An 18,606-nucleotide genomic window follows, 5' to 3' on the forward strand; every position below is an offset into this window, starting at 1 on the left:
TTTAGAACTGAGATGAGGAGGGATTTCTTCAGCCAGAGGGCAGTGAATCTGTGGAATTTGTTGCAGCAGAGGGCTGTGGAGGCCAAGTCGTTGGGTGTGTTTAAGGCAGAGATTGATAGGTTCGTGATTGATGAGGGGGTTAAGGGTGACTGGGAGAATGGGGTTGAGAAGAAAGAAAATCAGCCATGATTGAATGGTGGAACAGACTCGATGGTCTGAATGGCCTAATTCTCCTGAGGGATCTGGATAAACACTGGGGAGGAGCAGAGCTATCTCAGAGCTGTCAAGGTCAAGGTTATTGTCATCTGCGCAAGTCCATGTGTGCACAGGTGCAATGAAAAACTTACTTGCAGCAGCATCACAGGCACAGAGCATCAGATAAGCAGCAGTCACAAGAAAAATATAAATTAATCATAAATTATACACAGTTTTTACAAGAAAGAACTCAATTAGAACAAAAAAACAAAGTCCATTGCAGTGCAAAGTGGTCCTAGTGTTGCTGTACTGAGGCAGTGATTAGGGTTGTGCCGGTTGGTTCAAGAACCGAATGGTTGAAGGGAAGTAGCTGTTCCTGAACCTGGTGGTGTGGGGACTTCAGGCTTCTGTACCTCCTGCCCGATGGGAGCTGCGAGAAGATGGCACAGCCCGGATGGTGGGGAGGGATGTGCCATGATGTATTGGGCTGAGTCCACTACTCTGCAGCAGCTTGTGTTCCTGCACAGTTGAATTGCCGCGCCAGACCGGGCCTTGTCACAGGCTGTGGGAGGGGCTGGGACCTCCTTATAACAAGGACATACCCAAGAAGAGAAACGTTTGCCTGGTCCTGAGACCTGATGCAGGGTCTCGACCCGAAATGTTGACAATTCCTCCCCCCTCCCACACCACCACAGATACTGCTCGACCCAATGAGTTACTCAACAGATTGTTTGTTGGAATTGTTTATTATTGTCACTCGTACCGAGGTGCAGTGAAAAACTTGTCTTGCGTACGGATCGTACAGGTCAATTCATTACACAGTGCATTGAGGTAGTACAGAGTAAAAACAATAACAGAATACAGAGTAAAGTGTCACAGCTACAGGGAAGTGCATTGCAGGTAGACAATAAGGTGCAAGGTCATAACAAGGTAGATTGTGAGATCAAGAGTCCATCTCATCGTATAAGATATTTATTTATTAGTCACAAGTACATCGAAACACACAGTGAAATGCGTCTTTTTGCGTTACTGGGAATGTGCTGGGGGCAGCCCGCAAGTGTCGCCACATTTCCGGCGCCGACATAGCATGCCCACAACTTCCATAGAAGCTGCCCTTGAGTCTGGTGGTACGTGCTTTCAGGCTTTTGTACCCTCTACCTGATGGAAGAGGAGAGAAGAGAGAATGACCCTGGTGGGTGGAGTCTTTGATTATGCTGGCTGCTTTGCCAAGGCAGCAAGAGGTATAGACGGAGCCTTTGGAGGGGAGGCTGGCGTCTGTGATGTGCTGGGCTGTGTCCCACAACTGCAGTCCTCTTGTGTCTCCAAAGGTTTGCCTGTGTTTTGTCCCTCTTTTCTTTGTCCCATTTTACTATTGCCTTTGATTAGGTTTCCAAAGTTAAGAACGGTCAATTTACCCGGTTGATTCTCTTTTTATTTATAAACAGGGGCTTTGGTTTTAAAATGCGACCTTTCCTTCCACCTTTGTAGAAGTTAAGAGGGGCTCGTGTCTGTGGCTTGTATTCGCTTCATGCATCTTACTGGCCTTTGTTATACCTTCCTAATTTGGTTGAGTTTGAAAATGACCAGGCTGCGCTGTTAAATCTCCGCTTTCCCTCCCTTCACAGCTTCCTCATTTTCTTCGACGATGGCTACGCCTCCTACGTTGGCCTGTCAGAGCTGTACCCCATCTGCAGACCCGCGTAAGTCCCTCGCCTGATCGTAACGGAAGCACGCGGGTTAACTAGCCACTGCAGATCGCACCCTAGTGTTGAGTTTATTGTCACGCGCACAAGTACGGGGAGGTACGGGTGTCTGTGTGTGTGGAGTTTTGCGCACACTCCCTGTGACCACCGTGGGTTTTCCCCGCCCCCAGGGGCCTCCGGTTCCCTCCCACGTCCCAACGAACGTGCTGGGTCGGTGGGGTTAATCGGCTGCTGTAAATTCGCACCCCCCCGGTGGTGTGTGGGTGAGGTGTAGAATCTTGGGGGAGTTGATGGGGATGTGGGGAGAACAGGTTACAGGGAAAATCAGTGGGGAATGGGATTGCTCTGTGAGCTGGCAGACCCTCGGAAGGGCAGAATGGCCTCCCTTGCCATATGGGAACATTAGCTTGGGCAAGTCTCAAAGCCTGACTCTGGGACACAGGAATACTCCTGGCACTTGGAATGGCCTAGGCTCAAAGAGAACTACTTGAAGGGATGGGGTTTGGGTGCAAAGTCATAGTTAAAGGAAATTAGATGGGTGTCTTGGTCAGCACAGACGAGTTGGGCTGAAGGGCCTGTTCCGTGCTGTATTACTCCATGACTCTCGGGGGTGGGGGAGGGCAGATTAGAAACCAGCCGTACTCGTGTGCTGGACCAGCATGGATTCGATGGGCTGAACAACCTCCTCCCATACCCGCAACGTTGGGAGATTTTCGTACCTGGAGGCAAGTCGCGGTGACATCAGGAGCAGGCCATTCGCCCCCTTCGAGCCTGCTTCCCCACTCAGCAAGCTGGCGGTGAGCCGGGAGGGCGGAGGTGGCCCTGGTTCACCTCCAGGGGCCGCCGTGCGGACGTGCCCCTGCTAATGGCTTCCTTTTTTCCTCCTTACCCCTGCTCCAAAGTGGCCAAAGACCTGGGAGGACATCGAGGATGTCTCATGCCGGGACTTCATCGAGGAGTACATCACGGCCTACCCCAACAGGCCCATGGTGCTGCTGAAGAACGGGCAGCAGATCAAGACGGAGTGGGAGGGGACCTGGTGGAAGTCTCGGGTGGAAGAGGTCGACGGGAGCCTGGTCAAAATCCTCTTCCTGGTAAGCTGCTCGTTGCTGGGGGCGTCCCTCGCCGCTGGGGGCGTCCCTCGCCACTGGGACTTTGAGGGACACCAGATATCACTGCCAATCCGTGTCGTTGGAGTAGGACGAGGCCAGTCAGCCTGCTCACCCAGCAGTCACACCATGGCTGAGCTGTTCCTCAGCATCTCCCAACCTTGATTCCGTAACCCTTGAAATGCCCCCTTCCCGCAAACGGCTCCAATAGCTGCAACATCATCACTGCAGCAGGTACAGGTTTACCCTACCCCACTGGACTCTGTGGACAAGGTTTCCTGACATAAGCCCTAACCAGCCTGCCTCTGTCTTTAAGGCCAGATTCCCCTTGTTCTGGACTAAGCACCACCATCAGAGGAATCTGTCTGTCTCTCTGTCTCTCTCGCTCTGTCTCTGTCTTCACTTGCCCCTGGACCCTGTGCACTTGAAGGATGACTGTTCCTCAGGATTCCACTCTTTAGCCCAGTGGGATCTGGGGAACCGACAGTTCGTGCCCTGAGGCTAATCCCACTCCACCTCCCCTCTGATGGAGCCGACGCCTCACTTCACTCGGGTTGTGGACAGAGTCATCAAAAATGTAAGGACGCGCATTTAGAACAGATTTCACATCCTCAGGAAGTTGGTCAATAGTGTTACGGTTGAACTGTGGTGACTGCAATGCAGGAATTGCGACAGCCAAATTTCTGCACGGCAAGATCCCACGAAGTGGTTGCGAATGTGACTGTTGTCACCTGTCATTGGTGGATTAGATATTAGCTGCCAGGTAGGGCAAACCCTCCTCCTGGGACTGACGAGGTCCCAGTTTGTATCTCCGGCAGTCCCCAGTTGCTCCCTCCCCACTAGGTTGAGGGGGTGTTTTCCTTCCTTCCCCCCCACCGCCGATCACAGGCTCGAGTCCCCAACAATGGCTCTCTGGCTCCGTGTTGAGGGGGTCACAACTCGCTGAACCCTGCTTCAATCCCGTGTGACCTGGCAGGTCTTAGAGTCTTGCTGCTCCTTACTCTTGTACTCAGCACCCCAACCAATGAAGGCAAGCATGGCGTACACCTTCTTTACCACCCTATATACATGCGTGGCCACTTTAAGTAAACTATGGACTTGGACCCCAAGATCCCTCTGCACCTCCATTCTGTACAATGCATTTCTTAGTTTTCGAAACCTACTTACAGCACATACAGGCCCTTCGGCCCTCAAAGTTACTAGAAATTACTAGGCTTACCCATAGCCCTCTATTTTTCTCAGCTCCGTGTACCTATCCAAAAGTGTCTTGAAAGACCCTATCGTATCCGCCTCCACCACCGTTGCTGCAGCCCATTCCACACACTCACCACTCTGAGTGAAAAAAAACTTACCCCTGACATCTCCTCTGTACCTGCTCCCCAGCACCTTAAACCTGTGTCCTCTTGTGGCCACCATTTCAGCCCTGGGAGAAAGCCTCTGACTATCCACACGATCAATGCCTCTCAACATCTTATACACCTCTGTCAGGTCACCCCTCATCCTCTGTCCCTCCAAGGAGAAAAGGCCGAGTTCCCTCAACCTGCTTTCATAAGGCATGCTCCCCAATCCAGGCAGCATCCTTGTAAATCTCCTCTGTACCCTCTCTATGGCTTCCACATCCTTCCTGTAGTGAGGCGACCAGAACTGAGCACAGCACTCCAAGTGGGGTCTGACCAGGGTCCTATATAGCTGCAACAATACCTCTCGGCTCCTAAATTCAAATTTTGTTCAATATTTCAGGGAGCTATTCAGTCGACCGGTACAGTTCACGGAGGGGGGCACTGGTCCGTGCCTCTCCTCAAAGGTAGGAGTTACTCCCTCAGTACTGCCATTGGGAACTGCAGTGAAGAGCCGCAGCTGAGAGTGAGAAAGTTGATGCACTGGTTTTAGTTTTCCAGAATTCCTGCGACCCAGGGAAGCTTCCATTAGATTGGTAAATGCAGCTCCTTTATTCAAAAGAGGAGGAGGGGGAAAAAGGAGGAAACTACAGGCCAGTAGTCTTAACATGTACCCCATGACTCGCAGAGTTGTACAGCCGTGCTCAGCACGTCCATGTGAAACAGTGGGCACCTATCCACATTAACCCGTCTTCCAGCTCTTCATGCCTGGGTGATTCAAGAGCTGGTCCGGTGACTCTGCTTCGACCAGTCTCTCAGGCAGTGTGTTCCAGGTACTTGCCACTCTCTGGGTGAAGAAGGTCCCCTTCAGATCCCCTCTTATCCCTGAGTTCCCTGCCGTCTACCCTACCCCATCTATAATCCCTCATGATTTCAGAGATGCAAGAAATTCTGCAGATGCTGGATGTATCTGGAGACAAGTATCTCATAATTTCAGGTCCCTCAATCTCGTGTCCCCTCTTAACGTCCTCGGCTCCAGGGAGAACAAGCCCAGTCTCTCCTCGTGACTGAAACACTCCGTTCCAGCCCCAATCTCCTCTGCACTCTCTCCAGTGCTATCACCTCCTTCCCATAGCTCGGTGACCAGAACTATACGCAGAACTCCCAGCTGTGGTCTGACCAACATTTTATGTAGTTGGAGCGTAACCTCCCTGCTCCTGTATTCAATGCCTGGACTAACATATCCCGCCTTATCCACATTATCTACCTGGTGAGACTCTCTGCCTCCACCACCCCCTCGGGCAGTGCATTCCAGATTCCAACACCCCCTTCTGGGTGGGAAAAACTCCTCCCCTGATCCCCTCTCAACCTCTTACCCCCTCACCCTAAACACTTGCCCTCCAAGTTATGGGGGTGTGGGGAGGGGGGGAGAAAGTTTCCTACAATCCACCCTATCTGCGCCCTCGTAATTCTGTACACCTCTATCAGCTTCCCCCTCAGTCTCCTCCGCCCCAGGGGGAACGGACCCGGCCTCTCCGGTCTCTCCTCGTAACTGAGACGCTCCGTCCCGGGCACCGTCCTGGGGAATCTCCTCTACACCCTCTCCAGTGCAGTCACCTCCTTCCTGTGGAAACACAATAGACTGCAGATAGGACATAGGACATAGAACAGTACAGCACAGGAACAGACCCTTCAGCCCACGATGTCTGTGCCGAGCACGATGCCAAATTAAACTAATCCCTCCTGCCAGCACATGATCCGTCTCCCTCTGTTCCCTGCATTCCATGGTCTCTATCCCTTCTATTCATGTGCTTGTCTAAAAGCCTCTTAAATGCCACTGTGGTATCTGCCTCCACCACCACCCCTGTCAGTGCATTCCAGGCACCCACCACTGGGTATGTGTGTGTATATATATAAAAAAAGAAAATCTTGCCCCACACATCCCCTTTTAAGCTTTCCCCCTCTTGCCCTCTAGGATTCAGCATTTCTACCTTGGGGAAAAGATTCTGGCTGTCTACCCTATCTGCGCTTCTCATCCCCTCAGCCTCTGACACTCCAGAGGAAACAACCCAAGTTTGTTCAACTTCTCCTCTATAGCATATGCCCTCTAATCCAGGCAGCATCCTGGTGGACCTCTTCTGCACCCTCTCCAAATACCTTCCTATAACTGCACACAATACTCCCAAGTGCAGCCTAACCAAAGTTTTATACAGCTGTAACATGACTTCCTTAACTCTTAGACTCTTTGCCCCTAGCGATGAAGGCAAGTGTGCCAGACGCCCTCTTTGCCACCTTATCTACTCATGTTGCCTCTGTCAGGGAGCTGTGGATTTGGACCACAAGATCACCTCTGTACACCAGTGCGGTTAAGGATTCTGCCATTAACTGTGTCCTGTAATCTGGAACAAAAGAAAAACCAACTTGCTGGAGGAACAGTGGGTCGAGCAGCGTCTGTGGAGGCGTAAGGAATTGTCACCGATTTAGGTCAAGACTGTGCACCAGGACCTCGACCCTAATCCTTCCCCACCCACCGCCCCACCTCCCTCGCGCCCCACAGATGCTGCCCGACCCGCTGAGTTCCTCCAGCAGTTCGGTTTTTTTTAAACCTCCTTCCTATAGTGTTGTAACCAGAACTGCCAACAGTACTCCAACTGTGGCCTAACCAGTGTTTTGCAAAGTTGGACAATAACCTTCCAGCTCTTTTGTTCCATGCCCTGGCTAATGGTAATTGGTTTATTATTGTCACATGTACTGAGATACAGTGGAAAACCTGTTTTGCATGCCATCCATGCAGATCGTTCCAAAACATAAGTACATTGAGGTCGTACAAGGGAGAAGCAATAACAATTCAGAATATAGTGTCACAGTTACAGAGAAAGTGCAGTGCAGGCAGACAATAAGGTGCAAGGGCCATGACGAGGTAAATTTCAAAATCAGATTTATTATCACTGTAATATAAGATATCTTTATTAGTCACAGGTACATTGAAACACACAGTGAAATGCATCTTTTGCGTAGAGTGTTCTGGGGGCAGCCTGCAAGTGTCGCCATGCTTCCGGCGCCAACATAGCACGCCCACAACTTCCTAACCCGTACGTCTTTGGAATGTGGGAGGAAACCGGAGCACCCGGAGGAAACCCACACAGACACGGGGAGAACGTACTAACTCCTTACAGACAGCGGCCGGAATTGAATCAGGGTCCCTGGTGCTGTAATAGTGTTATGCTAACCGCTGTATGTCATGGAATTTGTTGTTTTGTGGCAGCAGTACAGTGCAAAGACATAAGACTTACTGTAAGTTACAAAAATAAATAAATAGTGCAAAAGAGGAATAATGAGGTAGTGTTCATGGACCATTCAGGAATCTGATGGCGGAGGGGAAGAAGCTGTTCCTGAATCATTGAGTGTGGGTCTTCAGGCTCCTGTACCTCCTCCCTGGTGGTAGTAATGTGAAGAGGGCATGTCCCAGGTGGGGAGGGTCCTCAGTGACTGATGCTGCCGCCTTGTGGCATCGCCTCTTGAAGATGTTGTCGGTGGCGGGTAGGGTTGTGCCCGTGATGGAGCTGGCTGAGTCTACAACCCTCTGCAGCCTCTTACCACCCTGCGCGTTGGAGCCTCCGTACCAGACGGTGATGCAACCAGTCAGAACGCTCTCTACCGTACATCTGTAGAAATTTGTAAGAGTCTCTGGTGACATACCAAATCTCATAGAACCTAGAACACTACAGCACAGTACAGGCCCTTTGGCCCACGATGTTGTGCCGACATTTTATCCTGCTGTAAGATCGATCTAACCCTTCCTCCCACATAGCCCCCTGCTCCTCAAACAAAGTAGAGCTGTTGGCGTGCCGCCTTTGTGATTGCACCAATGGGCCCAGGATAGAGCCTCCGAGATGTTGAGAGATCAAGAGTTCATCGTTATAATCTTTCAATAGCTGTGATCACTGCCGTGTCTCCCTGTGCTCCCCACCGCCAGCGAGCTTGCTCTCCGTGTGTGAGTGTGTGTCCTCTTTCTGTTTTCTCACCCCCTCTTTTCCTCCCTTCTGCTCACCAAAGGACGACAAGCGCTGCGAGTGGATCTACCGCGGCTCCACCCGCCTGGAGCCCATGTTCAACCTGAAGATGACCACCGCCTTCCGCCAGGGGGGACAGAGCGGCCAGCAGCGGACCCGGCCCAACGTCGGTGAGTTGGGAGCCGCTCCCCAGGGAGGGGGCGGGGCGAGGGTGGGATTCCCAGCTCTGCCACCCCCCCCCCCCCCCCGGGGCTGAGCAGGCAGGAGGCAGTCTGACCGAACGCCAGTTGGGGGGAGAAGCTGACCCACACGCAGCAAGTTCCCACAGTCCACCTGCTGCTGGAGAGTGCGCTTCACTACTCACACTGAATATCTGCTTGTATAGAAGTAGGCCACTCGGCCCTCAAGCCTGCTCTGCCATTTGTTATGACATGGCCGACCTTCCCCAGGCCCCATAGAGTCGCATGGCACGGAAGCAGGCCCTTCGGCCCAACCGGTCTGTGCCGACCAAGATTCCCATCTAAACCAGACCCATTTGCCCATATTTGGCCCATATCCCTCTAAACCTTTCCTATCCTTATACCTGTTCAATGTCTTTACTTTTTCAATCTTTTTATTAGTTTTCGAATTAATACAGTTGATATATAGCATCAATATTTATACATGTAAAACAAAGAGATCAGGATAACAATCATAGCATATATAATCATAAAGAACAATAAAATATAAAAAAAATCTGTAGATCCAACGATCTCTTAGTAAATGAATGTAATATAAAAGAAAGGAAAATAAAAGATTTATTATATAAATTTAAAAAAAACCAAATCAATAAAAAAAAATTATAAACAATGTAAACTAAACAAAAAAAAAACTTTTCAAAAGAAAAACAAACAACAAAAAAAAGGGGAAAAAAAAAACTGGGCTAAAATTTCTCAGTAGAAACAGAGCAATATTATGTCGTCAAGTCCGTTCCTCCGAGTTGGAAAGTTATTGAAAGGGGATCTACATCATGTGAAAATACTGAATAAATGGACTCCAAATATCTTCAAATTTAAGCGAAGGGTCGACAGTACCACTCCTAATTTTTTCCAAGTTTAAACATGATATAGTTTGAGAAAACCATTGAAAAGTAGTTGGGGGTATTGGATCCTTCCATTTAAGCAAAATGGATCGTTTGGCCATTAATGTAACAAAGGCAATCATACGGCTAGCGGAAGGAGATAAATGGCCAGACTCTATCCTTGTTAATCCGAAAATGGCAGTGATAGGGTGAGGTTGTAAATCAATCTTCAATACATTTGAAATAATGTTAAAAATGTCTTTCCAATATTTTTCCAGAAGAGGACAGGACCAAAACATATGTGTCAAAGAAGCCACATTCGATTTACATCTATCACATATAGGATTTATATGGTTATAGAAACGAGCTAACTTATCTTTGGACATATGGGTCCTGTGGACTACCTTAAACTGTATCAACGAGTGTCTGGCACACATTGAAGATGTATTGACTAAATGAAGGATTTTCCTCCAAGTCTCTATGGGTGTAGATGTCTGGAGTTCACTTTCCCATTCATTCTTAATTTTGTCTGCTGATTCTAGATGTATTTTCATAATTAAATCATAAATTATCGCTATCAAGCCCTTCTGATAAGGATTAAGACCTAAAATTTTTTCCGTAGTTTCAATTTTGTAAGGTGTCGGAAAAGAGGGTATAGTAGTTTTTAAAAAATTTCTAATCTGCAAACATCGAAAAAAGTGTGATCTAGGCAAATTATATTTATTAGACAATTGTTCAAAAGATGAAAAACAGTTATCACTAAATAGATCCCGAAAACAAGTTCAATGTCTATTGTACCTGCCTCAACCAATTCCTCTGGCAGCTCGTTCCATGTACGGACCACCCTCTGCGAGAAGAAGTTGCCCCTCTTCCCTTTAAGTTGTGAAAGTCGACCCACGCTCTGTAATAAAGCAGACAACAGCAGAACCAAGGAGCGTACAAAAGATTCTTTATTGTTCAACACTAGCGGGAGTGGGGGTACACGGAGGAGCAAACAGTCAGTGCTGCTCTTCCCTGCACATGGCCCGACTCAAGGAATACAGGGTACTAACAAACTTAAATACATTGTTCTCCAGTGGGTGTCCACCTACTGCGCAGGCATGCCCATATTTGGGTGTGCTTGACCAGCTCACGCTACCATTGGTCAAGCTGAGGCTGCTGTGTACAGACAGGTTAACATATCATTCACAGTTAGTCACAATCCAGTTTCCTAGTGGTCTTGAAGTTTTGCAGCTCAGTAACTTCTTATCACGCCACAAGCAGGTGACTCAAGCTATTTACCAGTAGTGAGAGAGAGAGAGTAACCCTTTGTTCACCAGAGCTCCCTTCCCATTGTCTTCTACAAAGTATTTCCCCTCTCACCTTAAATATGTGCCCTCTAGTTTTTGAATCCCTTTCCCTGGGGTAAAAGACTGTGTGTACACATTCACCCCTCATGATTTTATAAGATCACCAGTCTCCTACGCTCCGAAGTCTTTGCCTGCCCAACCTCTTCCCTATAACCTAGTCCCTCGAGTCCCGGCATGTCACTCTCCGAGATTACTCTCCAGTTTGAGGTTCACACTTAAACAGTTTCTCCGGGAAGTTGTGAGGGAACACGGTTCTCCGATCTTCTCTGCCACTTTTCCTCCCTTATGCGATCTTTCCCAAAATTTATCCACCTCCTCTTTAAATCCCTCCAGTGATCCGGCCTCTGCAACCCTCCGGGATAGAGAATTCCAGAGGGCTTGCCACACCCTCTGCGAGATGTTCCTGGTTTTAGATGACCAGTACTGGGGCCGTGTCCCCATCCCTTGCGTTACTTTCTCAAAGGACTGCATCCCCCGGGTCGCTGCCCAACCCAGTAGCTCGTGTGCGGTGCTCGATGCAGCTCAGAGCCGCCGGCCATCGCGGGCCCATTGATGCCGACCTCCATTTAATTAGAACCATAGAACACTACAGCACAGAAAACAGGCCATTCGGCCCTTCTAGTCTGAGCTGAAACTTTACTCCGCTAGTCCCATTTACCTGCACCCAGTCAATAACCCTCCAGACCTCTCCCGTCCATGTATCTATCCAACTTATTCTTAAAACCGCATTTGAGCCCGCATTTACCACGTCAGTTGGCAGCCTGTTCCACACTCCCACCGCTCTGAGTGAAGAAGTTCCCCCTAATGTTCTCCCTCAACCTTTCCCCTTTCACCCTAAAGCCATGTCCTCTCGTACTTCTCTCTCCCAATCTAGGTGGAAAGAGCCTACTAATCATTTACTCTGTCTATACCCCTCATCATTTTGTAAACCTCTATCAAATCTCCCCTCATTCTTCTACACTCCAAGGAATAAAGTCCTAACCTGTTCAGTCTTTCCCTGTAACTCAACTCCTGAAGACCCGGCAACATTCTAGTAAATCTCCTCTGCACTCTTTCAATCTTACTGATATCCTTCCTATAGTTAGGCGACCAGAACTGCACACAATACTCCAAATCTGGCCTCACCAATGTCTTATACAACCTCACCATAACATCCCAACTCCTATACTCAATACTTTGATTTATGAATGCCAGGATGCCAAAAGCCACATTTACAACCCTGTCTCCCTGTGATGCCACAATTCTCGCCACATTCCCATCAACTCTGCTCCAGATTCTATCCCTCACCCGCACACTGCGGGCGATTTACATCCCTACCCACCACCCCCCCCACTTCTCCAACCGCACATGTCATTGGGATGTGGGAGGAAACCGGAGCACCAGGAGTTGGGGAAACCCACACGGTCACAAGGGGAGCACACACACACACACACACACACACACACACACACACACACACACACACACACACACACACACACACACACACCCCCCCCCCCCCCCCCGCTGAGCCACTCTGCTGGCTGCTGTGCTCCTTGTGCAGACGGCCCTCCTCTTCCTCTCTGCCAGGGAGGCAGCAGTCAGGAATGTAGAAGGCCCTTCCGGCTGGGATGAGAGGTGGCTGGGATTTCAGAGCATATGTGGGGGCGGTGGGGTGGGGGAAACGAATAGAGTCAGAAGACAAAAGAGAGGAACCAACTCGGCCCGCAAAGCCGTCCTCAACCCTGTGCTCTTTCGCTCGCAGGCGCAGTGCGGACGAAGGGCCCTGTGGTGCAGTACACGCAGGATCTGATGGCGAGCACCACCCAGACCCCTCAGCAGCAGCCTCTGCCTCCGTCCACACGCACCGCCCAGCCTCACTCGCCGCCGGACAAGATGGAGTAAGTTGGTCGGTGGGGGCGGGGCACGGTGGAACTCTGGCCGGGACGATCCTTCACCGTGGAGGTTAAAAGCAAATGCTCGGAACCCAGTGGGGGTGGTGAAGCCAGGTCCCATTGCAGCCTTCGAGAGGGAATCGGTTAAATATAGTCAAGGGCCTCGGGGTGAATCTACAGTAAAATTCTGATAATCCGGCACCATCTGGACTTTGATGCCAGATTATTGGATGTTACTCTTACCCAGTTTTTTTAACATTGTTTTACATGGAGGTATAATACATTTTCTGGCGAATTTAAAGGGACGGAAAATATACAAGCACTCCAGCTGCTAACCTACTGGTGTCCCAGACTTTGGACTCCTCCCCCTCCTTTTGTCTGGCTTGCATTCCAAACTGATGCCAGACCGTCAGTATTCCCAAACAATTGGATGCTGGATGGTCGGGCCTTTGCTGTAGTGAGTTGCTCTGGTTGAGGTAGCAAAAAACACTCGGGAAAATACTCAGCAGTTTGGGCAGCAGCTGGGGAGAGAGAGAGTCGGAGACGGGGAGACAGAGAGTGAGAGAGTCGGAGGCGGGGGAGAGAGAGAGAGAGAGGGTTGGGGACAGAGGGCCGGAGATGGGGGGGGGGGGGGGGAGAGGGAGAGAGGGTCGGAGACGGGGGGGGGGGGGGTCGGAGAGGGGGAGAGAAAGAGAGAGAGGGTCGGAGACGGGGAGAGAGAGAGTGTCACAGAGAGGGAGAGTCAGAGATGGGGAGAGGTAGAGTCAGAGGGGGCGAGAGAGTTGGGGAGAGAGAGAGGGAGGGCCGGAGATGAGGGGGTGGTCGGAGACTGGGGGGGGGGGTCACAGACGAGGGGGGAGAGGGGGGTTCGGAGATGGGGGGAGAGAGAGAGGGGGTCAGAGATGGGGAGAGAGAGGGGGGTCGGAGACGGAGAGGGAGAGAGGGTCGGAGAGAGGGAGTCAGAGACTGGGGGGGAGAGATGGGGAGAGAGTCGGTCAGTTAGATCAGTCAGTGTTTTAAGTCGACCACTTCACCAGAATTGTTTTGATCCATGGGACGGCAGGTTAGTTGTATGAGGAGAGGTTAAACACACAGAATCGATGCTCCTCTCCAGAAGAATGAGAGGGAATCTCGATGGAAGGTAAAATTCTTAAGGGGCTTGATCGGGTGGGTGTTTCCCCTGCTTCACTTCACACTCACCTGGTTCACTGGGAAACTTATTATAATACCGTGTGACGTCTATAAATGAACTAAAAATCATTTTGGGGTGTTGATAACGTTCAATAGTCCACAAGGTCTGGCATGACCCAAGTGCTGAGCCGGCCGGATTATTGTAACCTTGCTGTACATTCCCAGCTCCAGCCCTTTCTGGGATGAGCTTCCATGGCTTTGCCCGAGCCAAAGTTTCCCGCCTGTTGGTCGATTACTCTGTAGCTGGGCCGATCTGTCCCTTTTCGGCTGTGACCTTTTCCTCTCTGACCCAGGTCAACATCGCTGAAAGCACCATTGTCTTAATTAATCTCCATGTGTGGGTGTCGCTGAGCTGTGGGGCGGGTGGTGAGGCTTCGATGGTCTTGGCGTGCTTTACCCATTGAATTGCCACTTTATTTAACAGCTGAATTTAGTTAATGGCAGTTGAATCAAACATTGCAACTTCATGTTACAAACACCAAATTAGGCGAGTTTAACAATGTAGGTAACTTCTTAAAAATTTTTTTAAAATTGTATTTACAGTGTGGTAACAGGCCCTTCCGGCCCAACGAGTCCGCGCCGCCCATTTTAAACCACAAATTAACCTACCCGTATGTCTTTGGAATGTGGGAGGAAACCGGAGCACCCGGCGGAAACCCACGCAGACACAGGAGAACGTACAAACTCCTTACAGACAGTGTCGGGAATCGAACCCCGATCGCTGGGGCTGTAATAGCGTCGCACTAACCGCTACGCTACCGTGCCACCACAGTACCGTGTACTGTGATACAGTTGCATCTAACTAAACAAGGTTAAGTGCTACAATGAAATAACCATTTCCAAGCGATTTCAAATAGTCTACATAAAATGGTTTACCACCATTTATTTAATAGTTGGATTTGCTTAATGGTAGCTAACTACATCCCCCTCATTCAAGACTCCCACTAGTGGAAACGTCTCAACATCTACCCTGTCACGTCCCCTCAGGATCTTGTATTGATACATAAGAACGCCCCACATTCTTAACTCCAAAGAAAACAGACCCCACTTCTTTTGGAGGAGTGGTTAATTCAACTAGACTTCGGCAGCTGCATTGGTGAGAGATGGTAGAATACATCTTACCCCATAGCAAAGGTGTCGAGAACGAGAGGGGGTAGGTTTAGGGTAAGGGAGGGGGATTTCTTTCCCCCGGAGTGGGGGGGTGTTGTTGGAATCTGGAACGCACTGCCTGAGGGGGTAGTGGAGGCAGAAACTTGCACAAAGTATTTAGACAAGCCCTCGAATTGCCAAGGCATGGAAGACTATAGATAAGATATCTTTTATTAATCACATGTACATCGAAACACACAGTGAAATGCATCTTTTTGTGTAGAGTGTTCTGGGGGCAGCCCGCAAGTGTCGCCACGCTTCCAGCACCAACATAGCACGCCCGCAACTTCCTAACCCGTACGTCTTTGGAATGTGGGAGGAAACCAGAGCACCCGGAGGAAACCCACGCAGACACGGGGAGGACGTACAAACTCCTTACGGACAGTGGCCGGAATCGAACCCGGGTCGCTGGCGCTGTAATAGCGTCACACTAACTGCTATTCATCCTCCACAACCCTCTGGGGAAGAGAATGCCAGAGATTTCCCACCCTCTTTGAGAAGAAGCCCTCACACACCTCAGTGTTAAATAACCCCTCCTCCCAATCTTGTAACTACGTCCCCTCATCCGAGACTCTCCCACTGGTGGAAACGTCTCCACGTCTACCCTGTCGCGTTCCCTCGGTATCTTGTATGTTTGAATGAAGTCACCTCTCATCCTTAACTGCAAACAAAACAGGCCCAACTTCTTTTGTTTTTCGGGATAGGATGACCCACTGTGCAGGCCAGCTGGAAGGAAGAATAAAGGCGTAGACTATTTCCTAACTGGGGAGAGAATTCGGAACTCGGAGGTGCAAAGGGAGTCCGAGTTCAGGATTCCCTGAAGGTTAACTTGCAGGTTGAGTCAGTATTAAGGAAGGCAAATGCAATGTTAGCATTCATTTCGAGAGGACTAGAATATAAAAGCAAGGATGTACTGCGGAGGGTTTATAAGGCATTGGTCAGACTGCATTTGGAACATTGTGAGTAGTTTTGGCCCGGTATTTAAGGAAGGATGTGCTGGCCCTGGAGAGGGTCCAGAGGAGGTTCACAAGAACGATCCTGAGAATGGAAGGGTTAATGTACAAGGAGGGTTTGATGTCTCTGGGCCTGGAGTTCAGAAGGATGAGGGGAGATCTTATTGAAACCTACCGGATACTGAGAGGCCTGGATAGAGCAGACGTGGATAAGATGTTTCCATCAGTGGGAGAGTCTGGGATCTGAGGGCACAGCCTCAGAATAAAGGGACGTCTCTTTAGAACTGAGATGAGGAGGAATTTCTCCAGCCAGAGGGCGGTGAATCTGTGGAATCCATTGCCACAGAGGACAGTGGAGGCCAAGTCATTGGGTATGTTTAAGGCAGGGATTGATAGGTTCTTGATCGGTGAGGGGGTTAAGGGTTACGTGGAGAAGGGGGTTGAGGGAAAACAGAATCAGCCGTGATTGAATGGCGGAGCAAACTCGATGGGCTGAATGGCCTAATTCTGCTCCTATATCTTGCGGTCTTGTGTCCCTGGGCCAGGACTGGAATCCCTGACCAGTTGCCCGCCGACCTGTGGCCATCTGCACCTTACACTCCCACTGACTGGCCCAGGGGGATGAGTGGTGCTCCTTCTACCCCCTTGCTGAAGGTTTGGTGTAACCCTGATGGAATTGGTCCTTACTGACTGCCTCTCCTTACCTTCCCCACCTCACCACCCCACCCCCCGCAGCACCCTTGGCAGCCTAGCACAGGCCAGGAAGCAGGTGGCAAAAAAAAGCACCTCCATTCGGCAGACAGGACCCCCAGCTCGAGGGACGGAAGCGGCTGGGACCCCTGAATCGCCGTCTGCCAGCGATCTGGCCAGCAAACCGGCGGCAAACCAGCCATTCAGGTACTGGGTCAGAGGGGAGGCTGGGGTGATGACCTTGCATGAGGAGGGGTGTGGGGGTGAGCTTTGAGGGAGGGGAGGGAGGGGCTTGGACAAGGGATGTTGTTGGGGGTGGAGGAGAGATCTTGGGGGTAATCAGTTTATTATTGTCACATGTACCGAGATACAGTGAAAAGCTTTTGTCTGCGTGCCATCCAGACAGATCATTTCCATACATAAGTACATCAAGGGAGTACAAAAGGAGAACAGAATGCAGAATATAGTGTCACAGTTACAGAGAAAGTGCAGTGCAGGCAGACAATAAGGTGCAAGGGCCACGACAAGGTAGATTGTGAGTTCAAGAGTCCATCTTATGGGACAAGGGAACAGGTTAATAGTCTTACAACAGCGGGCTTGAAGCTGTCCTTGAGCCTGGTGGTACGTGCTTTCAGGCTTTTGTATCTTCTGCCTGACGGGAGGGGGGAGAAGAGAGAATGTCCCAGGTAGGTGGGGTCTTTGGCTGCTTTCCCGAGGTGGCAAGAAGTATAGACAGAGTCCACAGAGGGGAGGCTGGTTTCCATGATGCACTGGGCTGTGTCTGCAACTCTCTGCAGTTTCTTGCGGTCCTGGGCAGAGCAGTTGCCGTACCAAACTGTGATGCATCCAGATAGGATGCTTTCTATGGTGCATCGATTAAAAATTGGTGAGGGTCAACGGGGACATGCTGAATTTCTTTAGCCTCCTGAGGAAGTAGAGGCGCTGGTGAACTTCCTTGGCCGTGGTGTCTACATGGTCGGACTAGGACAGGGTATTGGTGATGTTCCCTTCTAGGAACCTGAAGCTCTCGGCCCTCTCGACCTCAGCACCGTTGATGTAGATAAGAGAATGTGCACGTGCACCCCACCACCACCACCCCCCCCCCCCCGCCCCGAAGTCAATGACCAGCTCCGTGGAGGGGAGGCTGGTTGGCGTGATGGACTGGGCTGCGTCCACAACTCACTGCTCTTCGGGGTTTGGTGATGGGAGGGAAGTTGGGGTTACAAGCAAGATGTGGCATGGTGGTAGGTTGAGAGGGATTGGAGCAGGTGAGTTGGAGGTCAGATGTTGGAGAGGGGCCAAGAACTGGAGGAAGTGGGAAGGGTGGTCAGCCAGAGGAGAGGGGGACAGAGTGGAGTGGGCAGCAGATAAGGCTGGCCTGGTCTTGGGAAGGGATGTTAGTTAATTGGGCTTTCCACCGAGGTTAACGTCTGAACACACTTCAAGTAGACCAACGCCTCTTCCTCAGGAATTTGGCATATCCCTGATGACCCTCACCAATTTTTACAGATGTACCACAGAAAGCAACCTATCCAGATGCATCACGGTTTGGTACGGCAACTGCACTGCCCGAGGCCACAAGGAATTGCAGGGAGTTGTGAACATAAGCCAGTCCATCACGCAAACCAGCCTCCCTTTCATTGACTCCATCTACATTGAGAGCACGTACCACCAGGCTCAAGGACAACTTCTATCCTCTTGTTATCATGGAAATTGGTGAGAGTCATTGGGGATATGCCGAATTTCCTTAGCCTTCTGAGGAACCAGAGGTACTGTTGTGCTTTCTTGGCCATAGCCTCCACGTGGTTGGACGAGGACAGATTGTTGGTGACATTTGTACCTGGGAACTTGAAGCTCTCAACTATCTCCACCTCAGCACCGTTGATATAGACAGGAGCATTTACTCTGCCCTGCTTCCTGAAGTCAATGACCAGCTCCTTTGTTTTGCTGACATTGAGGGAATGACACCATGCCACTAAGCTC

General features: G+C 50.3%; 1 protein-coding gene across 1 annotated transcript in view; it reads left to right on the forward strand.

The window, feature by feature from the left end:
• setdb1b (SET domain bifurcated histone lysine methyltransferase 1b) overlaps positions 1-18,606 on the forward strand; it is a 108,791-nt gene that overhangs the window by 45,435 nt on the left and 44,750 nt on the right. Inside the window, exons 8-12 of the mRNA XM_052045939.1 lie at positions 1,821-1,893; positions 2,801-2,992; positions 8,401-8,527; positions 12,511-12,646; positions 16,669-16,830. Coding sequence (XP_051901899.1) covers positions 1,821-1,893; positions 2,801-2,992; positions 8,401-8,527; positions 12,511-12,646; positions 16,669-16,830 — 690 coding nt within the window. The remainder of the gene's footprint in view (positions 1-1,820; positions 1,894-2,800; positions 2,993-8,400; positions 8,528-12,510; positions 12,647-16,668; positions 16,831-18,606) is intronic.

Source organism: Pristis pectinata, chromosome 40 (assembly GCF_009764475.1).
Source record: "Pristis pectinata isolate sPriPec2 chromosome 40, sPriPec2.1.pri, whole genome shotgun sequence".
NCBI lineage: Eukaryota > Metazoa > Chordata > Chondrichthyes > Rhinopristiformes > Pristidae > Pristis > Pristis pectinata.